The 25,074-nt window shown below is 48.3% G+C and overlaps 1 protein-coding gene across 2 annotated transcripts in view; it reads left to right on the top strand.

Annotated features, from left to right (window-relative positions):
- SNX30 (sorting nexin family member 30) overlaps positions 1-24,784 on the top strand; it is a 103,636-nt gene extending 78,852 nt beyond the window's left edge. For both annotated transcript variants that reach the window (XM_043870639.1, XM_043870640.1), the window contains exons 7-9: positions 6,576-6,662; positions 15,180-15,332; positions 18,637-24,784. In XM_043870639.1, coding sequence (XP_043726574.1) covers positions 6,576-6,662; positions 15,180-15,332; positions 18,637-18,696 — 300 coding nt within the window. In that variant the 3' untranslated portion in view covers positions 18,697-24,784. The remainder of the gene's footprint in view (positions 1-6,575; positions 6,663-15,179; positions 15,333-18,636) is intronic.
- Positions 24,785-25,074: the final 290 nt, after the last annotated feature.

Raw genomic sequence — 25,074 nt, 5'->3', positions numbered from 1 at the left:
TCTTTATTTTTCAAATTTCTTGTAACAGATGTTGTTTAAAATGAAGGCACAGTGTGTGGTTCTCGTATTAGCAACATTGTCCTGGAAAATTTAGCTCACAGGTTGTCTGTCATCAAAGAACGAATGTGTAAAAAAGAGATGTTGGAAAGGAAGACCTAAGTTTGGTCATTTAATCACACATTGTGTCACCAGGATCAAGCTCAGACTAATTTTCTTGCCTCCAGGGAAATGCTGTCACAGAGGGGCACCCAGAGACAGGCCACAGGGCTATGTTGGGTGTCAGATGTTTTTTAATTATTATAAATGTTCAAAATTGAAGTGTATTTGACATATTAGATTCATGTGTGCACCCTAATGATTCCACATTTGCATACATTGTAAAATGATCACCAAAATAAGTTTAGTTACCTTCTGTCACCTAACAAAGTTAGTGCAGTGTTACTAACCGTGTTCTCCATGCCACACAGGACACCCTCATGACTTATTTATTTTATGCCTGGAATTTTGTACCTCTGGATCCCCTTTAGCCATTTCGTAACCCTCCTAATAACCCTTCTTCCCTCTGACAACCAGTGACCTGTTCTTTGTGAGTCTGGACTTGGTTTGGTTTTGTGTGTTTGAGTTTTACTCTCATTTGAGCTTCTTTGTTACAGAACACTCAGCATTATACACAAATCCCCCCTGGGTCTTTTGGGCTGTCAGCCCTCGGCATACCAGACCATAGGCCACTCTGTTCTGTAATTCTCTCCCTGTGGCTGAGCTGTTCCTCCTGCTCCCATTCACTCTGTCAATCCCATTTCACCTCCTACAAAGGGATTTGACGCTTACAAACCTTCCGGACCCCAGGAGCCTTTGAGATAGCTGCTGACCATTTGCACTGGGGCTGTCTTTGGACTGCATTTTCCTCCGCCCCCACGTCTGTGAACCCACAGCCTCCTTAAGGGGAGGCGTTCCTGTTTCCTGGGTGTCGGGCTTTTCAGTTGATCCTGACCACCGTGGCACTTTGGAAAAAATTCAGTGCAGATTTCAAGAGCCAAACCACAGAATGTACTGGGTCAGCCAAAGAAGTTCATTCGGGTTTTCCGTAAATTTGGGTTTTCTGTAATATGGTGTGGAAAAACCTGAACAAACTTGTTGGCCTACCTAGTATCTGTGATCTAATTTCCAGATGCTTTTGTTTAATGGCTGTTACTAGTTTGCTCTGTAAACATTTTGGATGACAGGTATTATGTTTCCATTGCTTAATTTTTTTTATTATAAAAAAGTTCAAACATATCTAAAAGTTAAGTGGAGGTGTACTTCCATGTACCCATTAGTCTGCTCCAACACTCGCCCACTCACGTTCCATCTTATTCTAGCTCTCCTCCCACCTGCTCCCAGCCCCCACCCCCTGGCTTATTTTAAAGCAAATCCCAGGCATTACATCATTTCATACAAAAATACATATCTCTAAAATACAGACATTCTTTAAAAAAAATTTTTTAATGTGGATCATTTTTAAAAGTCTTTATTGAATTTGTTACAATATCACTTCTGTTTTATGTTTTGGGGTTTTTTGACCATGTAGCATGTGGGGTCTCAGCTCCCCAACCAGGGATGGAAACCATACATCCTGCTTTGGAAGGTGAAGTCTTAACCACTGGACCACCAGGGAAGTCCCCAAACATTCTTTTAAGGAAGAAAAAGGACCACATTATTCAGTTTAGTCGTGTCCAACTCTTTGCGACCCCATGAACCACAGCACGCTAGGCCTCCCTATCCATCACCAGTTCCCGGAGTCTACCCAAACTCATGTCTATTGAGTTGGTGATGCCATCCAACCATCCCATCCTCTGTCATCCCCTTCTCCTCCTACCCTCAATCTTTCCCAGCATCCGGGTCTTTTCAAATGAGTCAGCTCTTTGCATCAGGTGGCCAAAGTATTGGAGTTTCAGCTTCAGCATCAGTCCTTCCAATGAACACCCAGGACGGATCTCCTTTAGGATAGACTGGTTGGATCTCCTTGCAGTCCAAGGGACTCTGAACAGTCTTCTCCAACACCACAGTTCAAAAGCATCAATTCTTCAGCGCTCAGCTTTCATTATAGTCCAACTCTCACATCCATACATGACTACTGGAAAAACCATAACCTTGACTAGATGGACCTTTGTGGACAAAGTAATGTCTCTGCTTTTTAATATGCTGTCTAGGTTGGTCATAACTTTCCTTCCAAGTAGTAAAGCGTCTTTTAATTTCATGGCTGCAATCACCATCTGCAGTGATTTTGGAGCCCCCCAAAATAAAGTCAGTCACTGTTTGCACTGTTTCCCCATCTATTTGCCATGAAGTGATGGGACCGGATGCCATGATCTTAGTTTTCTGAATGTTGAGCTTTAAGCCAACTTTTTCACTCTCCTCTTTGACTTTCATCAAGAGGCTCTTTAGTTCTTCTTCACTTTCTGCCATAAGGGTGGTGTCATCTGCATATCTGAGGTTATTGATATTTCTCCCAGCAATCTTGATTCCAGCTTGTGCTTCTTCCAGCCCAGCATTTCTCATGATTTACTCTGCATTTAAGTTAAATAAGCAGGGTGATAATATGCAGCCTTGACATACTCCTTTCCCTATTTGGAACCAGTCTATTGTTCCATGTCCAGTTCTAACTGTTGCTTCCTGACCTGTATACAGGTTTCTCAAGAGGCAGGTCAGGTGGTCTGGTATGCCCATCTCTTTCAGAATTTTTCACAGTTTATTGTGATCCACACAGTCAAAGGCTTTGGCATAGTCAATAAAGCTGAAGTAGATGTTTTTCTGGAACTCTCTTGCTTTTTCTATGATCCAGCAGATGTTGGCAATTTGATCTCTGGTTCCTCTGCCTTTTCTAAAACCAGCTTGAACATCTGGAAGTTCACGGTTCATGTATTGCTGAAGCCTGGCTTGGAGAATTTTAAGCATTACTTTACTAGCGTGTGAGATGAGTGCAATTGTGTGGTAGTTTGAGCATTCTTTAGCATTGCCTTTCTTTGGGATTGGAATGAAAACTGACCTTTTCCAGTCCTGTGGCCACTGCTGAGTTTTCCAAATTTGCTGGCATATTGAGTGCAGCACTTTCACAGCATCATCTTTCAGGATTTGAAATAGCTCAACTGGAATTCCATCACTTCCACTAGCTTTGTTCGTAGTGTCACACCTAAATAGATTTTTTTTTTCCTTAATATTTCCTCAAATATCCAGTTAGTGTTCAGTTTCCCCAGTCGTCTCAGACACTGTTTTTAGGCTTTTTCCAAAGTGGGATATAAATAAAATTCATACTTGCTTGATATAGTTCTTAAGTATTTTAAGAATCCCTCCCCCTCTATTTATTTTTCTTTGCAATTTATTTATTAAAGAAAGGAGTTATTTTTTCCTCCTCTGCGTTTGAAAAGAGAAGTAGTGAAGTTCCAGGCTACTGGGACCATTTTGAAATCATGATGAAATGCTCAACATTAAAAATATGTATAGCATTGAGAGAACTTTACTCAATGTCTCTAATTAAAAGTCTCCTTTCACTGAGGTCCTCCCTGGCCACCCAGTGCGCAATTTGCCATCTTCCAAACCCTCAGTGCTCCACATCTTTCTTTCTTGTTTTCGTTTTTCCTCCTGAACACCTAGCATTACCTTCCAGGGTCTTATGTTGATTATATTTGATCTGTGTATTATCTGCCTCCTCCCTGGAATGTCAGCTCCACGAAGGCAAGGGTTCTGTGTGTTTTGCTCTCTGCTGTATCTCCAGCACTTGGGTAAATGAAGAAATGTTAAGGCAAGAGAGAAATGGGGTGGGAATGGCCGTGCAGACCAGGGGCGGAAGGCCACAGGGTGGGACGCATGTATCCCCGTATCCACTAGCATCAGAGAGCTCTGTCAATCTCTGTGAGAAGCTCAGAGGGTAAAGGTCTTCTGCCCATCACTCGGTGCTGGAGGAACTTCTCTGCAGATGCCGACCCAGCACCTCGAAGGCCCTTTCACTCCACTGAAGGCTGAGGCCCCGTCAACCAGAGGCCAGTGTGGCCAGGTCCATCGGCAGATCCTGTGCTGTTTCGGGAGGGAGGCCAGTCCCTTCAGACCACTGCCCGTGGTGTGCGAAGGTGCTCCCAGCAAGGACGGTAGTCTTCAGCAGTTTATCTTATTTCGGACAGGTTGCCCTGGCTGGCTGGCAGCCAGGCTGGGGAACCACGCGCTCTGGAATTCAGCTGCGAAGCCCGAGTGAGTCACCTCTGTGCTCTTAGCCAGTGGTGTGACCTCAGCCAGGTCGCTTCCTGGTGCCTCAGTGTTCTTGCCTATAGAGCAGGGATAGCACCCTTTCACTTCCGCAGGGCTGTGGTGAGCTTTTGTGGTTGTCGTGAGTTTTTTCTGCAGTCCAGTGAGGTAGGGGTGCTCGCCCAGATCCCCTCTTCAGGCTTCAGGAGAAGGCCGTGTTCTGGTTGCTCCGGGCTTGCAGAGCCTGAGGAGACAGAGCCCTTACCTCTCCTGGCCCAGGCAGGCCTGAGGAAGGGAGGGAGTGTGGCTGAGTCTTAGGCCCCCTCGTCTGCCTTGAGGGGAGGGAGAGGCTACGCGCTGAGCTGAGTGGAGCTGACAGGACTCCTCTCACCATCCCTCCCTGCCTGAGGGCCTGGGCAACCTCATCAGAGAGACTTGAGACGCTCTCAGCAGAACTGAGGAGAGGAAGCGTCCCACACTGTGCTTACTGTGTTTTGAAGGCATTTTAAGAGCATTTCTAGCTTTGGCTGGGAGTATCTTGCCACACTGACAGGGGTGTGTCATTGGGACAACTCATTGTGGAGTCCTGTTCCTAGCCTGGATACACGTGCTTTCCCCCAAACCACGTGAGGCGTCCTGTGAAGGGCGTACGAGACAGAACCAGATTCCTCAACAACACCCCCCCATCCCTGTCCTCCCGGCGCCCCAGGGAACCACGTTTGTGTCCCCACGGAGAGCAGCTACTCCTAATACCAGACCAGTAGATTTTGAATGCTTTCGGCTCTGTGAAATCTAGAAAGGAGCCCTGGCTTTTTTGTTCTTTTGTGTTTACTTTATAGATTTGTTCCGTCCAGTAGGACAGCCGCTTGCCATCGGTGGCTATTTCAGTTTAAACTCAAATTAGGGAAAATTAAATAAAGATTTAAATCCAGTTCCTCAGCCACACCAGCCACATTTCAAGAGCTCAGTCGGCATGTGGGCCTAGCGGCCGCTGTGCTGATCCATGCAGGTCGTGGAACCTCTCCATCACAGCAGAAGGTTCTAGGCCCAGAGGCTGATGACTGTGGGGAAGAGACCTCAGAGCACCTACGAGAAAGCTGAGAGGAAAACAATGAAAAGCGAAGCTGTTTCAGGTTTCATCGCATGTTCTTCTTGTGGTGAAACACTTTTCCAAGTAAATACTTAAGGGAGAGTTGAGGTTCCCCATGTTGACGCCTTCCATGAGAAGGTTGTCTCCAGAGCGTTGTCAATGACTCAGTCACTCATCACATTTCAGCACGTTGTACGGACTGAAGGTGTCCACTGCGGTGGCTGAGGAATGGCCCCCTGCCACCGGACTCTGTGCTCTGCTGGAGAACGTGAGATTAGAAATTCTGAGCACTTTGCGTCTTCTGAGTCAGTAGCAAAGAAAATTCTTATTACTCTTGGTTTGCCACTTGTGGTTCTACTAAAAGAAGAAAAAGAAACCCTTGGAGGAAACGTGCTTTTCTAGAAGGTTGACCGTAAGCTTTTCTGTTCTACCTGCTGGGGTCTGAGCAGCAGAGACAGAGGGAGGCACCCAGGGCATAAGTTTAGGGACTCACACTCAGGTGCCAGCCTTGCACGGACCAGGACTGAGTGTCTCCTTACAGCTTGCATCCTGGGCACCTGGCTTGCCTCCCCCAATCCTGCCCCAGCTGGCCCCTGCGGCCGTGCAACGCTGGGTCTGGCGGTCTCCCTATGTGGTCACAGGGCTTCTGGGCTCGTCCGTGGCTCTTTGAGCACTGGCAGCCTCATGCTGTGTCCACACGTCTCCCGTGGCCGGAACCCTCAGGTCCGAGCTGTGAATCTTTGCTCTTCAAGTACCCGGCCCAGAGTGGAGGACAGATACTTGGCTAATAGTGGACCAATGAGCAGCTCAGTCCATCAGGGGTCAACTTGATGAATTAAAGAGACAAGAACTCTCATGACTTAGACTTTTCCAGTAACAGTTCAGACAATGTCCCACCTTGGCACCTGCCAGGCTCCTTGTCCCAGCACAGCTGAGGTCTCTATGCACCGGGGCACTGAGGGTCCCCTCATCTGCATACCTGTGGAGTGGGCACCGCTCCCCCCACCCATCCTTCCCTGGGATTCTCTGACTTTGAGCATCAGGCTGAGTTACTGCGCTGGAAAGCTCCACCTCTGAGCACGGTTCTCCTCTCCCTCCCCCCCCCCGGCTCTCTCCGGAGCCGATGTCAGCCACGACCAGGCTGTCCTAGGAACACAGAGCCTGTGTCAGCCGTGGCCAGACTGTCCTAGGAGCATGTGGCAGAGGCTTGGGCAGGTACGGGGCGCAGAAGCAATGGCTGTGCTCACGCTTCCATTTCTCCCGCCCGCAGAGCGTGCTGAAGAAGAGGGACCACGTACAAGCCGAGTACGAAGCCAAACTGGAAGCTGTGGCTCTGCGGAAGGAGGAGCGGCCCAAGGTCAGGGGACCCCCCGGGGGCGGGCGGGCTGTGACGCCCCACGGGTGTGCCGGGTGGATTCATGTCCCCTGATCGGTATGACCAAAGCGCCCAGTGCCGGCTGGGGGGGTTGATGCTGTTCTTTTCCTCTCTTTGCTCCCTTTTATGTCCGATGTACACTGGGGGTTGAGCTTTTTATTACTGTTTCCTGGGATTTTGTTTTTTCTTTTTTTTGAGGTTTCCAGCTCTGCAATTCAGAGGCAGTTCCTGTCTATGAAATGGGACTGAGGAGAAAGGAGAACAGTCTAGATCAGTGTTCTCAGAAGTGTAGTTTGTGGAATGGTCCACAAACTGTAGCCCAGCCAAAGGCAGAGAAGCCGAGAGGTCCACTGTTAAGTGCTGTGTGCCCAGCCGCCCTCTGCCTGCAGCTGCCCGTCCCGCTGACTGGCTCCAAGCCGCTCCTCTGATTTTCTGAAACACGGTGCAGCCTGCTGAGCCCACAGCAACGTCTCATTTAAAAGAATGACAGGGGACACTGTATTTAAAAATCTCACTGTTAACAATTTTGGCTTCTAAATATAAGCACAGAAGTCCCTTTTCCTGGCGAGGGATGGAAGGAGAGACAACAAGTTCTGCCACTAGCCCAGCTTGGAAGCTGAAAATCCTGTGTTTCAAAGATGTCACTTAAATAGCTCTATCAGCCGTCCTCCCTACTCAGCACCCACTGTAAGCTCTTTCCCAGAGGCCAGTTTTGTCTTTTGGTAGATGTTCAGCCCAGTTTGGGACGGCGCCTTACCAGAGACAGGAACTGAAGGGTATGAGTAATAGGCCGAATTAAATGCTGACTGGGCCCTGGACTGCTGGCTGCCTGCGGGCCACACCCACCCGGGAGCAGAGGAAGCTGCTGTTTCTGGCTCCCGAGTTCCACCCAGCCAAGCTGCGGGGCTCGGGCCTCGCGCTGTTCCCTTTGTGCCGGCCTGGGTGACTTCTCCTCTCCTCCCAATGGGTGTTGCAACCTTCCTGCTGCCGTTGCTCTCACCTCCCTGGAGCATCAACTCGCTCACACATCCGACTCATTCTCTCCGCCAGCAGAGTTCTCCCAAGAGGGGGAAGGGTTTCTTTCCAATCTGGAAGTTCCAAAGATTCCTGCACCCTTAGCACAGCGTGGGGGTGGGGGCACAGTGTCTGTCTTCCCTCTCTCTCATGGGATTCTGAATCACTCCAAAGTGACCTTGCTGCTCAGGTAGCCATGGTGATACCTAACAAAGCAGGGGCCACCACCATGATTCAGCACTAAGTGTCATCAACAGTGGGGGCAGCTGAAATTGTGTCTCCAGTCTGGGGTCTGGGGCAGCCGCTGCTTTGCTGGACCGTGGAGGGCTTGGTTGGCGGCCTGTCCAATCCACCACCATTTGGTAGATGGAGCACAGGATTGAAATCAGATGGCCCTGGGTTTGAATCCCCACTCTGTCCCCCAGCTCAGAGTTTTGCTGGTTTTGCTCACCGGCCTCTGTGGGTTTCATCCATGTGATTGCCGTGAAGATGGGAGAATCAGTCAAGTACCTGATGCAATAACAGATGCTCTGCTGGTGGGTCCTCTGTTGTCCAGACTGGCTCCCATTGCCTCTAGTAGGAATGCTGAATGAGAGTTTCGTTTTCTAGGTTTGGTGCCACCTTTTTTTTTTTTTAATTAAAAATTTTCTTTCTGAGTGTACTGGTGGGGGCATTGTTTGCTTGTGTCCCAAAGTGTCCCTTGCGTCCCCAGGCCTCCCAGACGTCTGTGGCAGCAGAGAGACAGCTGCTGTGGGAAGTGAGCAGCTTAAGGGTTGGCTGTGTTGTGTTTAATGTCTTATGTTTGAGCTTCAGTGTCCAGAGCTGCTGGTGGTGAGAAGAGAGCCAGGCTTTCAGGACACGGGTCAGGGCTGATGCTTCCCCAGGACTCAACAGCTTCTACTGTTGGTAACTGTCGTGGGAGCAAGACTGCTCACAGGTCCATCCCAGGGCTGCAGACAAGGAAAGGACTCCCACCCGAGGATGGGGAGTCCTCATGGGGAGGCTGGGGTCTGGGCTGGAAAAGAGAAGATCTGAGGGAGTCTGGGGGCTGACTTCCTTTTGAGGTGAAGTCTTGAAAGGTTGCTCTGAAGAGTGAGGCAGAGTTGATTTTATGTGAAGCCATGGAGAGGTACTGAAAACTGACCACTTCTCAGTAACCCAGGAGAAAGAGTTGGCCTCTTGGGTCTCAGTGTCCCTCCCTGGGATTTCACAGGGGAGTGGATGTCTTTGGACAGAGGACTGAGCCCTGTGACTCCGGCTGTTGGCTGGGTGGATAGGGAGCCCAGTGGCTGCGGCTTCTTGGCGTGTGCCGTGCTGGGGGCAGGCAGTGATGAGGCCTCTGGAACAGAGGGAAAATGTTTGTATCGTAGAATTTAAAGATTGCTCTGGTTTTAGGTGGAGGAAGGTCCGCAGATCCTGAGGTGGTTTATTCTCAGGCAAGTGGAGCTTTGATTGTGCAGAATCGGCTTCCTTATTTTAATTCTGATTTTAATTTGGAGAAATGAAATGCACTGAGCAGGGAGGGAGCTGGCTGCTTTTTGCTGCCTCTGTCGGGACCACGGACTTCGGGAAATCTGAGAATTTGCCCTTCCTTAGAAGCTATCAAAGCTATTAGTGGAAACAGAGGGGGCCCAAGGAATTGCATTTAAACTGGACGGGAAGCATGCATACTCTAATCTGGACTCCTGTGAGGGTAAACCACGGGGGACCAGGCACATTGTATTCTGCGTTTGACTCTTTTCAAATGCTTATATAGTCACATTTTTTTTTTTTGAGAAACTTTGAATAATAAATTTTTATTGTGATAAAAATCCCATAACATAAATTTACCACTTTAACCATTTCTTCATGTACAGTTTAATATTAAGGGTATTTGTAGTTGTGCAGCCAGTTGCCAGAACTTTTTCATCTTGGGACACTGAAAGTCTGTCCTATGAAACAAGTACCCATTTTCTCTTTCCTACAGCCCCTGGCAACCACCCTCCCATTTTCTATTTTGATGAATTTGACTACTCCAGATAACTCGTGTTAATGAAATAATTCAGTATTTGTCTTTTTGTGACTGGTTTATTTTACTTAGCATAATGTCCTCGAGGTTCATCTACTTTGTAGCGTGTATCAGAATTTCTTTCCTTCTTAAGGCTGAATAATGTTCTATTATATGTATATACCGTGTTTTGTTTATTGGTTCATCCGTTGATGGACATTTGAGTTGCTAACTCCTCTTGGCTTTGTCAATAATGCTATGAAGATGAATGTATCAATATCTTTTCAAGACCCTGCTTTCAATTCTTTAGATATATATCCAGAAAACATGCTATAGAAAACAGCATGGCAGTGTCTCAAAAGATTAAAAATAGAATGACTATATGATCTGGCAATTTTGATTCTGGATATATATAGTCACATGTTGATTCAAAAAAATAAAAAAGAGATGCCAAGAGAGAATGTTTTATGAAAAGTTAGAAGAGAGAGGGGCTGTTTCAGACCCCGACCCACTGAAGCCTGGTACCAGATCCGGTGCCTGGTACTGGATCCTCCCAGAGGCTGTTGGAAGTGGGCAGCATCATCGCGGGCGGAGGCGCGTGGTGTGGGTGTGGATGGAACAGAAGACGAGATGTACCGCTTCTCAGGGTGAGCGCGGGTGAGGAGGGGAAGGAGCGCTGGAGGTCACTTGGACGAGCCTCTCAAAGGTGGTGGGCCTTTACAAATTCTTAGAACCACCAGAATGGTGAACATTCTGGAATGAGGGGGATGTGGCAGTGGGTAGCAAGAACTCCGGTTCTGAAATAGCAGATAGAAACAGGGGGACTTCTGAATATGGAGCTTCCACAGGCCTGAGAGTTCTGCAGGAGTGTCTGTGGTTTCCAGATACCTCTGCTGAGTGAGGAGAGTTCTCCCAGTTCTCTCCGCAGGAGCCTTGACCTCAGCCTGGTGTAGGAAGCCAGAGTAATCCGCCACAGCAGGGCAGGGCTCTGTCGCCTCCATCGTTTAATTCCTACAACAGCCTCTTCAATGCGGTTCCCACCTTACAGATGAGCAGCCAGGGCTCAGGGGACTTGTGTGACCCACCCACAGAAGCTCACACATGGTGGGGCTGGAATTGGACCCCCGATTTGTCTGGTTTCCAAGCTGGAGCCCTTTAACCCCACTGCGAGGGCTCCCAGCAACCTTTGCTTCATTGAGGGGGGCGCTTCCTGCTTTTGGAAGACGTGTGGCTGATGGCGGAGGGACTGGGGGGAGAACCTGGGCCTGCCTGGGCTCTTAGTCTGTGTCTGCCCGTCCATTCAGCCATCGTGCGTGTGAGCTCAGGGCTTCTCTCTCCTCAGCGTGTCTGCTCTCCACAGGTCTCGGGCGCTCACTTTTCCCTCCTCACCAGCCATTCTCTGAAGTTTGCTTCTTTTTATCTATTTTTTTTAAAACATTCTTACTGAATATTTGCCAAATTCAGTAGCCTCTTCTCAAACTTTACCCTGCCTCAATGTTTTCTCAACTTCTCTTCCATCTCACAGGTCACATAGAAAATGAAAATATTTGTATGGAACATTGGGTTTGAAGACCAGATTGCTTGAAACTGGAGGTGGCCAGCTCTGACTTCCTAGGGGGCTGGGGCGGGGGGGTGGGGAAACCAGTATTGCTGTTGTTGACACGGCACCAGTTAGGTAGCTCTGCCTGTTTTTCAGTTAGCAGCATGTGACTGATAAGACGACTGTCTTGAATTGACTCTGTCCTTGGTCCCAGTCCCTGTCCCCCAGCAGCCATGAGTCCCCTCTTTCCCCTGGTACTGGGGTCATGTCTGCCTTATGTAATCTTTGCAGACTTTATTAACCTACTGTCATCATGGGAACAGATAATATGACGTCTCCAGCCTACCTCCAAGAAGGAAACTTAGAGATTTATATGTAGGGCCGAGCAATACCGGTTTCATGGAAAGAGCTCAGTGATACATTTCTCAGTGAATGCTGAGTGAATTCACATTCCCGCCCTGCTCTCTAACGCAGATATATGTTTTATCTCCTCCCGTGTTACCCTTCTCCATTCACTCCATAACTCATATCCTGTAATGGAACTTCTCGTGAGAGATAGGGGAACCAATATGAAGAATGCAGCCTTGTCCTCTCTTCAGAAATTCTGGTCTCATGAGGTCTTCTCTGGGGCTTCCCAGGTGGCTCCGTGATGATGAGCTCCTGCCAATGCAGGAGCCATGAGAGATGCAGGTTTGATCCCTGGGTTGGGACGATTCCCCTAGAGAAGGAAATGGCAACCCACTCCAGTATTCTTGCCAGGATAATCCCATGAAGAGAGGAACCTGGAGGAATACAATCCACGGGGTCATAAAAGAGTTGTACATGACTTAGCGACTAAATAACAGCGAAGTCTTATCTGGAGACTTTTTTGTCCTTCTTGGTGTGTGGGGAGCAGCATCACCAGCCATTAACATTGGATATTTCCATCTCTAACCCCTCCAGACAATACCTCTAAGAGTATCTCAGTCAAAAAATCGAAACACTGAGATAGGAATGCTGGTGGTTGCTCGTGGGTAGATTGAGACACCATCCAGAAAGAAACAAAAACGAGAGGAACGCAAGCCCCAGTGGCCCTTCTCTCCATAAAGTTGGGCAGTTCAGTAGCTGGTTACTTCAGAGTACAGCTCACCTCTTAACACGGGATTCCTGTTATTCTCTTCTTTTTAACTCCCATTCCCCCCACCTCCTCCATCCTTGTGCTTCTGTGGCTCTGCTCGCTCTGACTTATTTCCTGCTTCTGTGTCCAGGTTTCTTAATAACTTGCTGACTCCTTTAGTAACCCTGTACGTGTAGGCCCTTCCATGGGTTCTACTCTTTGTTCTCTGCCTGCTGGGGTTCCCTCTCTCTCTGTCTGTCTTTGGGGGTCTGTGGCCTGTGAGCTGTTCCTGAGGTGGGTCCAGGGTTGTCTCACCTCTTGTCACTTGTCTGTCCCTCTGGAGCCACAGGTCCCCACTTCCACCATCTTTTTCTTTTTTTTTTTTTTTAATATTTGTTTGTTTGACTGGGTCTTAGTTGTAGCACGTGGGATCTCTGCCGGGTCATGTGGGATGTTTTGTCGCAGTACATGGGCTCTCTAGCTGTGGGGTGCAGGCTCAGTGCCTCCTCGGCATGTAGGGTCTTAGTTCCTGGACCAGGGGTTGAACCCACGTCCTGCATAGCAAGGTGCATTCTTAACCACTGTAACACTGGGGGAGTGCCTCCGTCATCTGTTAAGTGTCGCCTACGTGGTATTCCTCCCATCTCCCCCGTCCACGTTGTCCTCACTCTCCAGCGCCTCCTCACAGTGTGCGTGTCACAGGCTCCAAGTGAAGTGAAAGCCCTTGAACCATCTCGCCTCCGTGTCCAGCCATGTTTGTTTTCTTCCCACCTAGACTCTGGGTGACTTGAGACAAGATCTGCCTGCTGAGACCTCAGCACTTTCATGTCCCCCTGGTGCCCCATGTGGAATATGTTGGGAAAATGATAAGCTAAAAGCATTTCCCACATTGAGGCTCAGGCAACCATACAATCCATAGTTTCCATCCCCAGACCAGACCCAGGCATCTTTCCTAGGCGAGCACTCCCTGGAATCAGAGAGCCTACCCGCCTCTTCTCACCTGTCCAGGAAGTCTTCCTTTCAGAGCCTGGCTTTCCTCTTTGCCGCAGCAGTTTTGTTAAGCATACAGGATGTTGTTTCTGGACACTTTTCCCCAGATGCTAAAATTAGCATTGGTTGCAAGAGGAATAAGGGAAGTGGACTGTGCCTGCTGGGAGGGTGGGGAGGCGTCTGGAGCCTGGTTCCCTGGGTGCCTGCTGAGGCTGGTTCCCAGGATGTTTGCCAGGGATGCCCTGCAGACTTTGCAGATGCACAGTCAAGGCAGTGTTGTTTTTACTTCAGTTTCCCCCAAGGTGGCCAAGAGTAACAGGTGAATCAGCAGGGAAAGGCAAAAGTGACTTCGGTTCTGGCATCAGAAGATAAAAATTGAGTCCTTTTTAAAATTTCCTTCAGGAATTTAAGTGCTTTAGAGGACACTTACCCCAGCCCTTAAAAGTTCTTGCTTGTGTTGTTTTGCAAGTAACTTGCAGGATGTTAGTTCCCCAATCAGGAATTGAATCTGAGTCCACAGTAGCGAAAGCACTTACCATCAATGTCCTAGTCACTGGGCCATCAGGGAGTTCCCCAAATCTCTTTTCTTTTCAGTTGCCCAGGATATCTGACTATATCTCCTTCTCTCACTCATCCTCGTCTCTCCCAGGATAGTCTCTACGCCAGGCAACACTTGAATTCCTTCGCCTGGGCGGCTCCCCTTCCCCTGCTCTTGCGTACGCAGCCATGGCCCAGCGGTCTGGCTGGCAGACGGCCAAGTGCCCTCAGCACTTTGGAAACCCTGAAAGAGTCAACTCCCCCAGGCTTGGCCTTGTGTCTGGGCTCCTTGCCCATAATGTCTGGGTATAAAACTTCCCTGGTTGGTAGAGATTGACCTTGATGGTTTACATTCGGGATCAGAGGCCCCAGCACACAAAATGTACAAGGCCTCACTTGTTTTGGGAAAGCATTTGGTAGGTGACTGTGTGACCCAGCTTTGGGCAGGTTGACTCCCTGCCCCCAAACCCCCGGCCACCATCAAAGTCCAGTGGAGCCTCTTGAGTTAGGAGAGAAGCCAGCTTTGTGTTTGGGGTACCAGGGTTACCATTTCCCATTACCTTCTTTTAAGATTGGGTGTTTGAGTGGATGAAACTCACCAAAGCAAAGTGAAAGTTGTGAAATTCAGGCAACCTAGTTCTATTTTGAGAAAGTCTTCTAAACTTCCTTAAGAAAAACTAGAACTAGCCTGCTGTATATTCCTTCTTTGAATTTCATGGTTTATGGCATGCATGAACAACTTGCCTTCCATTTCCCCAGAAGTACCCAGTTTTAACTCTCTATTTTTGATTATCTGCTATCTGAGAGTGCGTGGATAAGTCTCCAGCTGATTTGTAAAGTGGGTCAATTGTCTTCTTATTGCAGTGAATTCTCTGGTTAATGAAAAACGTCATGGGTAATGGGACAGCTCATGTGATGTGAAAACACTGATCTTCTGCTTTCAGTATGGGGCATCGGAGCATAGCAGGGCAGTACCAAGCACTGCTGTACGCTTACGAAACCTACATACACTTTCACTTACAGATGGGTAACTCCTAAAAGGAACCAAAGACCGATGACTCTGAATCACAGTGTTTCTTCTTCCTGTTTGTAAACAGACAGGTGTTTCCCCCATGAGTCACCGTTTAGCTTGGATGGGTTTGAAAATTTGGGTCAGGGATGGCACCTTTCAAAATTCCTTCCTTCACTTGGAAACGCAAGGCTATGCCTGCACCTCCAGAGGAGGGAATGTTCGTGGCGTTTTAAGGCAGTATTCTGGCCTCTCACAAACATGCGAGCCCAGCGGCATGAGGTCCTTGTACATACAGAGCTCTCGTGTACGCATTCCCCTCCCAGGTCCCAGCAGATGTGGAGAAATGTCAGGATCGGATGGAGTGTTTCAATGCTGATCTGAAAGCCGACATGGAGAGGTGGCAGAACAACAAGAGGCAGGACTTCCGGCAGCTGCTCATGGGGATGGCCAACAAGAACATCCAGTATTACGAGAAGGTAAAAGCCGGTGAGGGGACGACAGTCCTCCCCGGAGAGCCAGAGCCTCTGGCCAGGCCTGCCAGAAGGGTGCTGCCAGGCCCACCTCCTTCCCTTAATTTACGGGTGTAGCCTTAGTGAGCCCCGTGTGTCCTCGCCCCGCTCTGCTAGATGCTGGTTTGGAACTGGGGGCCCCCCTCACGTGCCCACAGGGGTTTCACCCTGCTGATGAAACTGGTTTTACCCTCCAAGTCCTCTAGTTCTTCTAGCAGCTGCTTCCCCAGTCAGGCCTGTAGCGCATGGATGTCCCCAGTTGGTGGAGGCTTTGGGGCCCTTCAGGCTGTTCTGTGGTTCTGCACCCAAGGGTTCTTTGCATTTATTCTGCTATGGATCCCTTTGGTCATCTGGTGAAGCCTTGAGCCTCCTTGCTAGAATACTGTTTGTTTTTTAAAATAGACTTTAAAATACTGTTTTTAAATACCTAATACAAAAGGATATAGGATTACAAAGGAAAACTATTAACACTAAAAAACAGGTTTTTTTAATGAATCCCTTGACCTGTGGACTTCAAATTAAGCACCCCCAACACACACACACACACACACGCACACACGCACACACACTCGACTGTCATCAAGCTGCAGCCGAATATCCTCAAAGTTTGCCCCTAGCACATCCAATTCTAGAGCGTGGTTGCTAATGAATCCTAGTATTTCTTAAAAGCTTAATGAAGATGAAGAATGGCCCAGTCATAATTCAACAAGTAACCTGTAGACTTGGAAATCAAGTTGGATAAGCATTAACTCAGCTACTCCCACCACAATTCTAGAAATATGTCCTCCGCCCAAACTGGAGGAATCCATCTCCTTCAAAAACACTGATGCTCTGGCCTGCTCAGAGGTAGTGTGTCTGTGTCTTAATTTGGAGGAGGGTTAAGGGGAAGAGTCATGGAATGGCCCTTGCCTGCCAAGTCAGGATGGGCTGTTTCAGGGGAAAGGGGAGGGGCCACTCTCCTTTTCTCGGTACCTCTCTCCCGGGCACTTGCTGTGTGTCTGAGTTACACTGGGCTGGATGCTTTGCGTATGTCAGCTTGTTAAATTTAAACTTAACCTTCACCATAACACTGTGAAGTGGGCTTTAGAGGCTCTCAATTTAAAGCTGAAGACATGGAAGCTCAGCCAGGTTTTAAAACTCTGCCCAAGGGCACAGAGCTTGTGAATGACTGAACTAGGGTCAGACTTGGCTCCACTGGGTCCACATGTCTGAGGATTCCCACACACTGTCAGTGAGGGAGACAGTCCTGCCTGCCTACAGGTGGAAAGATCATTCCAGGTGCAGCCAAGGCTTCATTCCTCTGCTGACTGGGCTGTTAGGCAGGGTGCCTGTCTCTGCCTTTGTTTCTTCATCTGAATGATGGTGAAGAAACAATGAAATGATGCCTGAGCACCTGGAATATGCCTGGCATGTGGTTGATATGCAGTGAATGGGGCTTCCATCCCTCCCTCCCGCCATCACTGTCCCCCACCTTCCCACTGCACCAGGGCCGACTCAGCTAATGTCCCCTCCTCTTCTTGGTGATTAATTCCAGTGTTCCCAGCGCCCAGATCTCAAACCCAGGACCTTCATCTGTGTCCTCCCACTATACCACAAACAGGGCCCCTGTCCTGGGGCCTCGTCTTGGCAGATGCTTTTTGTGTACTATCTGTGTACCTTGTACACATCGATAGAGCAGCAGGGCTCCTGCCATTAAGGGCCCCTTTGTCCAGTGGAAAGTGAAGGTGAAAGTCACTCAGTCGTGTCCTATTCTTTTCGACCCCATGGACCATACAGTCCATGGAATTCTCTAGGCAAGAATACTGGAGTGGGTAGCCTTTCCCTTCTCCAGGGGACCGTCCCAACCCAGGAATCAAACCCAGGTCTCCTGCATTGCAGCCAGATTCTCACACCATTCTCAGCTCACCAGCTGAGCCACAAGGGAAGCCCAAGAATACTCGAGTGGGTAGTCTATCCCTTCTCCAGCGGATCTTCCTGACCCAAGAATTGAACCAGGGTCTCCTGCATTGCAGGAGATTCTTTACCAATTGAGCTACCAGGGAAGCCCCTGTCTAGTGGAGGAGACACGTTAAGCCAAGAATCCCACCTCTTCAGAGAGAGGCAGGCCCTCCAGGAAAAGAACAGGAAGCTGGGAGGAAAGTCGAGGGAGGCATCATTCAGATCGGGATGGAAGAGGCAAGCAGACTGGGCAGGAAAGTCTGAGGACATAACTTTTAACCTGAGTTGCAGAGACAAGGAACAAATATTCCAGGCAAAGGGGACAACATATGTAAGGGTCCTGGGGTGGGAAAAAGCTTGAGCATTTGGCCAGTAGGTCACTTGGTAAAGAAAGCTGGTATTTAGTTGGTTCATTTGTATTGTTTGAATTTTTTTTTACAGTGAAAATGTTTCCATGTAATAGTTGTATAATAAAATATGTCTTTAAAATGATAAAAAAGGAAGCTAGCAAGCAGGCAAGCTGGTATGGCCTTGGTCCCCATCACCGACATAGAACCTTCCAGATGAGAGATGATGGCAGAGGTAGAGAGCGGGACCCAGGATGTCACCAACCCCACACTGGGTCTCTCTCTGACAGCAAGTTCCTCAAGGCTCCCCAGGCTTCCTTCTGTAGGGCAGGGTCTGAGTCCAGCTTCTTCTCCAACTTCGGAGTCACCAAGGAAGGAAGCGGTGAGCCGTTCACCACCCCCTTCCCCCAGCTTGACTTGGGGATGTGTGTCTCCTCCCCTCTGCTCGTGTCTCCTCCTCCACAATGACTCAGCACAGAGTCCTGCTTCACCCTGGTGCGGCCTCTCAGGAAGGCCTCGTGTAGTTCCCCACCTTAAACCGAGGTGGCTGAACGAGAGCGCCCTGAGTCACACGTCTGGCCCGTTCCAAGATGGTTTCTATCCTGCCACCCACACGTGGAGCCGTGTCTCCACCCCAGATGGGAACCTGGGGCCTCACCAAGAGTTTGCAGCCTGCCTCTCTCTTCTGCTTTTGGAACGAAGGGGATTTCTTTCAGTGAACACCTTTCCACTCACTGGGATGAGCTTTACAGATAGTTCATTTAGGCTTCATAGAGACATTGCTGCCTTTCATAGAGATGGGGGAGGGGGATGTAGGCAAAACAAACATCTGTTGCCTCCCTTCTTTCTACTAGCTCTGAATAACCCGTGTAGGGCGTCATTAGACAAAGGTGACCCAGCAGGATTGACTGTGGGAGGGTAGCTCAAAGCTGACCCTGAAATCTGCACCTCCACGCTGATGCGCAGTGTGTGTGTTGTCATTCCAGTGCCTCATGGCGTGGGAGTCGATCATCCCGCTACTGCAGGAGAAGCAAGAGGCCAAGTAAGCCCCTTCTCGGGACCGAGACTCTCCTACCTACGCAGGGCCTGGCACCCACCCCGGAATGTCCCTGCAGTGCCGGACACGCAGCACCGAGACGACAACCACAGCAGCATCTCCCCTCGGTGTATTCCTCCCCCCACCCCTTTGTCCGACAGTTGTTTCCCATGAGTATTTATTCCTTGGTGGAGTCCATAAAGGGCTGTCGTCATCTCTCGGCGGAAGAAGCGCGCCTCCGTGTTATGTAGGAACCTGCTCGGCGGGACACTCCGAAGATTTGAAACTGAGGCACACGTCAGCCCTCAGCTGACATTCTGACGTCTCATTACAGTCCCCTCTGTGGGGCCAGCAGAGTTGCCTGCCGAGGAAGACAGCCGGGTCCTGCTTCGCCAGGCCATGAGGAAGGCATGAACAGGAGGCAGCTCTTGCTTTCTGTGGAAGCCCGGCCGCTCTGACATTGGCCTCCGTGGGCCTTGACTCGTCTCGGCCTGGAAGGTGGTGTTGGCGCCTCCAGGAGAAGTCCCTAATGTACATACAGTGGCCTGTGTGGCTCTGAGTGTGGCCAGCTGCCTGCCCGTCATGAGTGACACCTATGTTACGGTTTCTGGTTCATGTAGGACCGTTTAAATCGGTGGCTTGGTGCATCCACGCTCGAGCCAGCCAGCCAGTGTCCTTGTCCTCATGCCAATGCCTTGGGGAGTGGAGGGAGCAGTGTTCCCCAGACTCGTTTTCTGACACTAAAATGTAGTAGATTGGGAGCTATTTTGTGTAAAATGAAAAAAAAGGGTGCATTTTTCTCTGTGATGTTCTTCACCGTTCTTTTGCTTGTTAAATGTCATCAGGGTAGAGAGACAGGCCTGATAGGGGTCATCTGTTGTCTTGAAGTTAGAATAACTGAGTTGTTGAGAGTTGCTGAGGTCAGCGGGCGTATACCAAGCCCCACCTCCCATGTCCGCTTTGTGCAATTTGCCTTTACCTCACCAAAAATTGCTAGTTTTAATGTTTCCTCCTGTGTCCACTGAACGTTTGGGCAACCTGTGGGGGAGAGGCTGGCGTGTTCTTAGGATATAGTCAAGGTTTGTAAACTCTAGTGTGAATGAATGCTCTACATGAAGTGCTTTAACTTTACTGTTTCCTAGTCAGAAGAGCCTGCATCCAGATGGGCCTCGAAGATGACGTGTGTGACAGCAAATCCTTTGCTTCTAGTTAAGCTCACATCTCCTCCTGGCTCCATTTGAAGCCTTCATTTCAGATTCATAGCAGGTTTCCTTTACAAATGTGTCAACACAAAATAGACAAAAAGGATCTCTTCCTCCAGCTTATTATCTTTCCCCTCTTGAAGTGAAACTACCTATGTCATGTTTGTGTTCTTTTGTCTGTGGCTCATCTCTATAAAATTACAAATCTGAGCCTCAAATAAGTGGTAGTATTATTTTTGTTTGTTTGGTTGTTTTTAATGAAATAGCTGTGCTGAGACACTGCTGTGTTTTCAAGTGAACCTGCAAATGCTGGTCAGCATGCAACCTCCTGAGGTCACTGCATCCTGCTTCCAGCTGCAGAGTTGATCTTGGGGCAGCCGTTGGACAGCCCAGAAGAGCTTGGTTCTGTGTTCATCATGTCTGAAAAAGTCATGGTTGAAGTGATAATGTGTGTGTCAGTTGGTACTTTCTTGCGCTGTTAGACCCCGTTCGTGCCATTCTAAAATCCTCTGATATGAATCTTCCTTTTGGTACAATTAGAGATGATTCAGTGGAGAAAAAGGGTAAGAACAGTTCATTGACCCCGAGGGGTGATTCAGTGTTTCATTCTACCTCTAAACCATCCAATTGGTGTGGCTGTAGTTGAGTGGGTCCAGCCTGACAGCTTGCTGGTAGAGTCAGGGTGTGTATCTGATCGTGGGTTGTTGATGGCCTTCTATGGATATTTGGCAGAAGACACTAGACTGTCCCAGAGGTGAACACTCATCTTGGCAAACATGCGAAGTCTTGCCTGGTGGAATGTATGCTTTAAAAATGCCCAGCATGATGAATGCTTGGGAAGAACCGTGGAAGGAATTACAGGAAGACTAGACTCTAGTCTGCTGCTACTGGCCAGAGCCCACGGACGTTCCTGTGGGAGGTCAGTTGGGCAAGAAGGCAGCCCTTCAGAAGAAACCCATCAGGCTGCTTGCTGGGACGTATGGAGATGGGTGGGGTGCACAGGCATCCTCTTTCATGATTGGAGGCAGAAGACGGGTTCTGAAGCATTCTAGGCGCCTTGGGCTTTTGTCTTTCTCTGTTTGGTCCCTCAGTGAAGTGCCTGTGCTTTAAGCCTCCAGGGAGAGCTGGAATGAGGCAAACCAACCTCCAGCGTGCCGCTGTTAGCAGAGCTTGGAGGACCAGGGCACCTTGCAGCCTTCCTTGGAGGAGTGGTCATTCCAGAAAATGAACCTTTGTCCCTTACTTCTGGCTGGCATCTGATGAGGTGAGGAGGCTGGCCCAGAAGGCAAGGGACAGTAGGCAGTGGTGGAGGCTCTCCAGCCCTTCGCATCCCCATGGGTCCCACCACTGAAGGTCCGCAGCCCCAAGCATTCACCTCTTTATCTCCATCATCACAAAGGTGATTCCCCATGAGAAGCATAACCCAGAGACCTCTGTGCCAAAGACTGCCTCCTAGAGGGTTCGTCACCCTATCCTTCATGGCTCCACAAAGTCGTGAATCACCAACTCCTGTCTTGTGTTTATTTTCCAGGAGATGTTTGCTTGAGGATGTGTCTTAACCTTAGACACATGTGGACAGGTTGAAACTTGAGTACATAGCAGTGGAGTGGAAAGTCATCCCTGTTGACTGTCCCTGGGCTGGGGAAGTGGAAGTTTCCATTCACCTGCGTTAGAAGTCCAGGCTAGGGCAGAAGAGAGGACTCGTAGAAACTGAGCAATCTTAGAGATGCAGGTGAGGCTGAATAGAGCAGTGGTGATTTATAGCATTTTCAGGACACTGCTCTTCCTTAGCCCGTGCTGGATTGCCAAGAAGGCTGTCAGCTACTGTGCTTAAAGCAAGGAACCTCTGCTCCTGCTCAGGCCAGGTTCGGGGTTGGGTTTTATCCTTTATTAAGACTTAACGATGATTCCTCAGATGAGTGCGATTATGGACGTGACTGGCTCGTATTTCTCTGTGCTGCTCATTGAACCCGCCACACACCTTTCTTGAGCTGAAATAACAAAAACCAGCACACCTCTGGGGATGGTGGTGAATGTAACCTAAGTGTGTCTTCATGCCAAATTTCAGCCACACCCAGAGGGTATCTTACGTGTTGTTGAGTTGAATGTGTTTTCTCAGTCGCCATCCACAAGGGGCAGAATAAAAGGCACACGGGGCCCTCATTGCTTGCGAGGCTGCCGTTTGTGTTGGAACACCGGGCAGTTCAGTCCAGAGAAAGGCACCCGCCATGTGGCTGTCTGCATGTGGACTTGCTCTTGGGACGGTATCAGCCCAAGAGGCACTCGGAGTTTGTATGACTTGGCCCTGCCGTTGACAGCATTGAAGTCGCGGGCACTTGATTCTGTTTTGACGCCATTCACTGAGTCTCATGAGACTCCTTCTTTGCTCTGTGTCCTGAGCTGGCGAGAGTGAAGGGAGAGCAAAGTCCAGACTAGCCTGTCTTCTGAGCCGAAACAGCCCTTTAGAGCAGCCAGGGTGAAGCCCAGTTTCAACCCATCCCGAGACCCAAACAGATGAGGCCAGTGTAGGTCTGTGTGTGGTCAGGGTAGGGCACACCGGTCCTGGTCCCCGCCTTCTCACTCATGGGCTACTTTCAAGGTCTGTGGAAACAAGGTGATCTCATCATCAGGCTGGGGTAACACAAAATTATGTTGGGGATTTGGGTCTACCTTCTCCCTTTCCAGATCCTAAAGGGGCCACCAGGTGGAACATACCCGCTTACCCGCTCACTGACTCTGGTCTCTTCCGACGGCATTTTCTCTCAAATTTGCCTGCCACCCTCTGGGCCAGACCTACAGATGGAGCTGGGTGTGTTGGAGCTATTCACCTCCTTACGGTTTTGAATTCAGTGAATTTAAGGAACCTGATTTTTCATCAGCCCACCCAGTAGGTAGCCAGCTTTTTAGGTTGAGGGTACTTGGTCTCCCCACGTTGCACAGATCGGCGCAGGGTTGTCTACGTTAGAAAAGCTTTGGGGGAGGGGTGTTACGGGGGTGTGACTGTTCTCTCAATCATACATGTTTGAAATGTTCTCTGGGTATGACTGTCTAACCCTTTCTGTGTGGCAAAAAAAAAAAAAAAAATGTTATCCAGGTAGTTTTTACTACCATAGATAGCCTGTAAATAAGTGCTTAGAAAAAATAACTCTAACAAACCAGTAAGATATTTGTCTCATTCATAAACATTGTGTATTTAGCACTTGAAAATCAACAAATCCAGACTTTTGGACATGCCACAGACTGTTAAAAGCCTAACTGTACTTTTTGAGAATTTGTCAACACCTACTAATATGCCTTATTCTTCAACTACTGTTTTTTAGATTCTGGATAGAAAAGAGTTTTTAGAGATGTAATCAGTTGTTCAGTTTAAACACTTGAGGCCTAACCTAGCCAGTCTTCATTCCTCTTAAAGAAACAAGCCAGAAAGTGAGGTTCATAATTAGGGCTGCCTTTTGGGAAGAGAAAACTAAGTATTGCTATTGCCAAATGATATTTTATTATAATGTCAGGAAATACAGGGACCACAAAACCTTTTTTGTTGTTGTTGTTTTCAAGTGTGAAAGATGCATTTAGTGCCTTTTGGCACATTTTTTATTGTAGAGGATATTATGGTATCAGCATCGACAAATCACAGATACAAAGAACTCTATAGATGATGACAATATTAAAGGTTTACCCCGATTCTGTAGAACAGCTATTTTAAAAGATACCGTGGGGGCCTCCGAGTAGCGTATTTTACATAGAAATTCTCCACAGGTTGAAATGCCAAAAAAACAACGAACACATGGTGTTGACTCACATAATTTAGTCCTTTGTCGTAGAGCTTTTACTATTAATAAAAGCCAGCGATTGGGTGTCACACAATGCACCTCTCCAGGCAGTGTGGCCCTCTCACCGGGTGATTCTGGGCCCCCTGTAGGCCGGGTGTGAGCAGGTAACCCCCGCCAACACCGCTGTGTGACAGGCTGGCTCACAGTCTCAGACCATCCCTCCAGTCACAGATGATGCTGGAAGGAGGGAAGGGGGATCACTTTTTCCCCAGTGGGGAAGTGAGGAGGAGATAGTACACTGCAAACAAAAAATGTGACCCAGTGGGACGAAGGGAGGCCTGTGTCAAGTGACAAACCAGCATCTTGGAACAGTCAGCGCCATGCCCTGGGCACCCCGGGGATTCGGTCCTGCCTTGTACCGCCCCGTCCTCTGTCCCCGTGTGCCTGTCCCCTGGATGTCTGTGTGTCGGGGATGTGTTCAGACATAGGGTACATCTGATATATTCCCATGAAATAAACTGCCAGCAAACTTTCTAACTTTTAGCTGTTGGGGGGCGGGGGAGGAAAAAAACCAAACCTTTTTGCTTAGGTCATGTCCAAATTATCGACTGTTTATTATTTGAGAAATCATTCTTTACACTTAAAATTTTAAAAGAAAATCCTTGAGGTATTGATGAAGTCCTCCGTGTAAATGTGTTGTTCTCTTCTATCCATGCTGCCATTAAGCCAAATCAAAAGCTGTGAAGAAAAAAAATGTGCTTGAGAATGTGTGTTGTAGATGAGAAAGTGATTTACAGATCAAAGTCTTTGTTTCATGAAACTACCAAACTTTAAAAAGAATGTCACCTTTTTTTGTTTGTTTATTACGGAACCCAGAGATTATAAAAAGAAAAAAAATTCTTGTTGCATTTTTGATGCTGGCATGAGGTTTTTGTCCACTTTTTTTCATATCTGTGTAAAAAAAAATTCTGTCCATTGTTTATTATGGGATTAGTATTACATTTCAAGGTAAAACGAATTTGTATTGCTTGATAAAAACTATTAGCTTGTAAATTTTAAAAAGGTTTCTTTACCTCAATTAACTTAAAGTAATGGACCAATAAACCTATAAAAGATGCTTTCTTTACCTTGAGTCATGTTCCATTTGTACGGCTTTATAGTACAGAACATGCATGACTCTTAATCCTATTTTCTTATTTTCTCTAAGGAGGTATCCATTTATAGGCACGAATCAGGATATGCAAAGCAACAGGAAAAAATACCTTTGAACTGTTTTATTCTTCATTTCTATCCTCAATTTACCCTCTCCTACATCTTACAAGATGGCATTGATCTGAGAAGATGAAGAAACCACCTACTGTCCATCTGTAACTGTGATTGGCAGGAAGGCTGGCAGCTGGCCTAGGTAACTACATG

The sequence above is a fragment of the Cervus elaphus genome, chromosome 16 (assembly GCF_910594005.1).
Source record: "Cervus elaphus chromosome 16, mCerEla1.1, whole genome shotgun sequence".
Lineage (NCBI taxonomy): Eukaryota > Metazoa > Chordata > Mammalia > Artiodactyla > Cervidae > Cervus > Cervus elaphus.
Note: the sequence above shows the minus strand (reverse complement) of the source record. Positions and strands in the feature narration are given on the sequence as shown.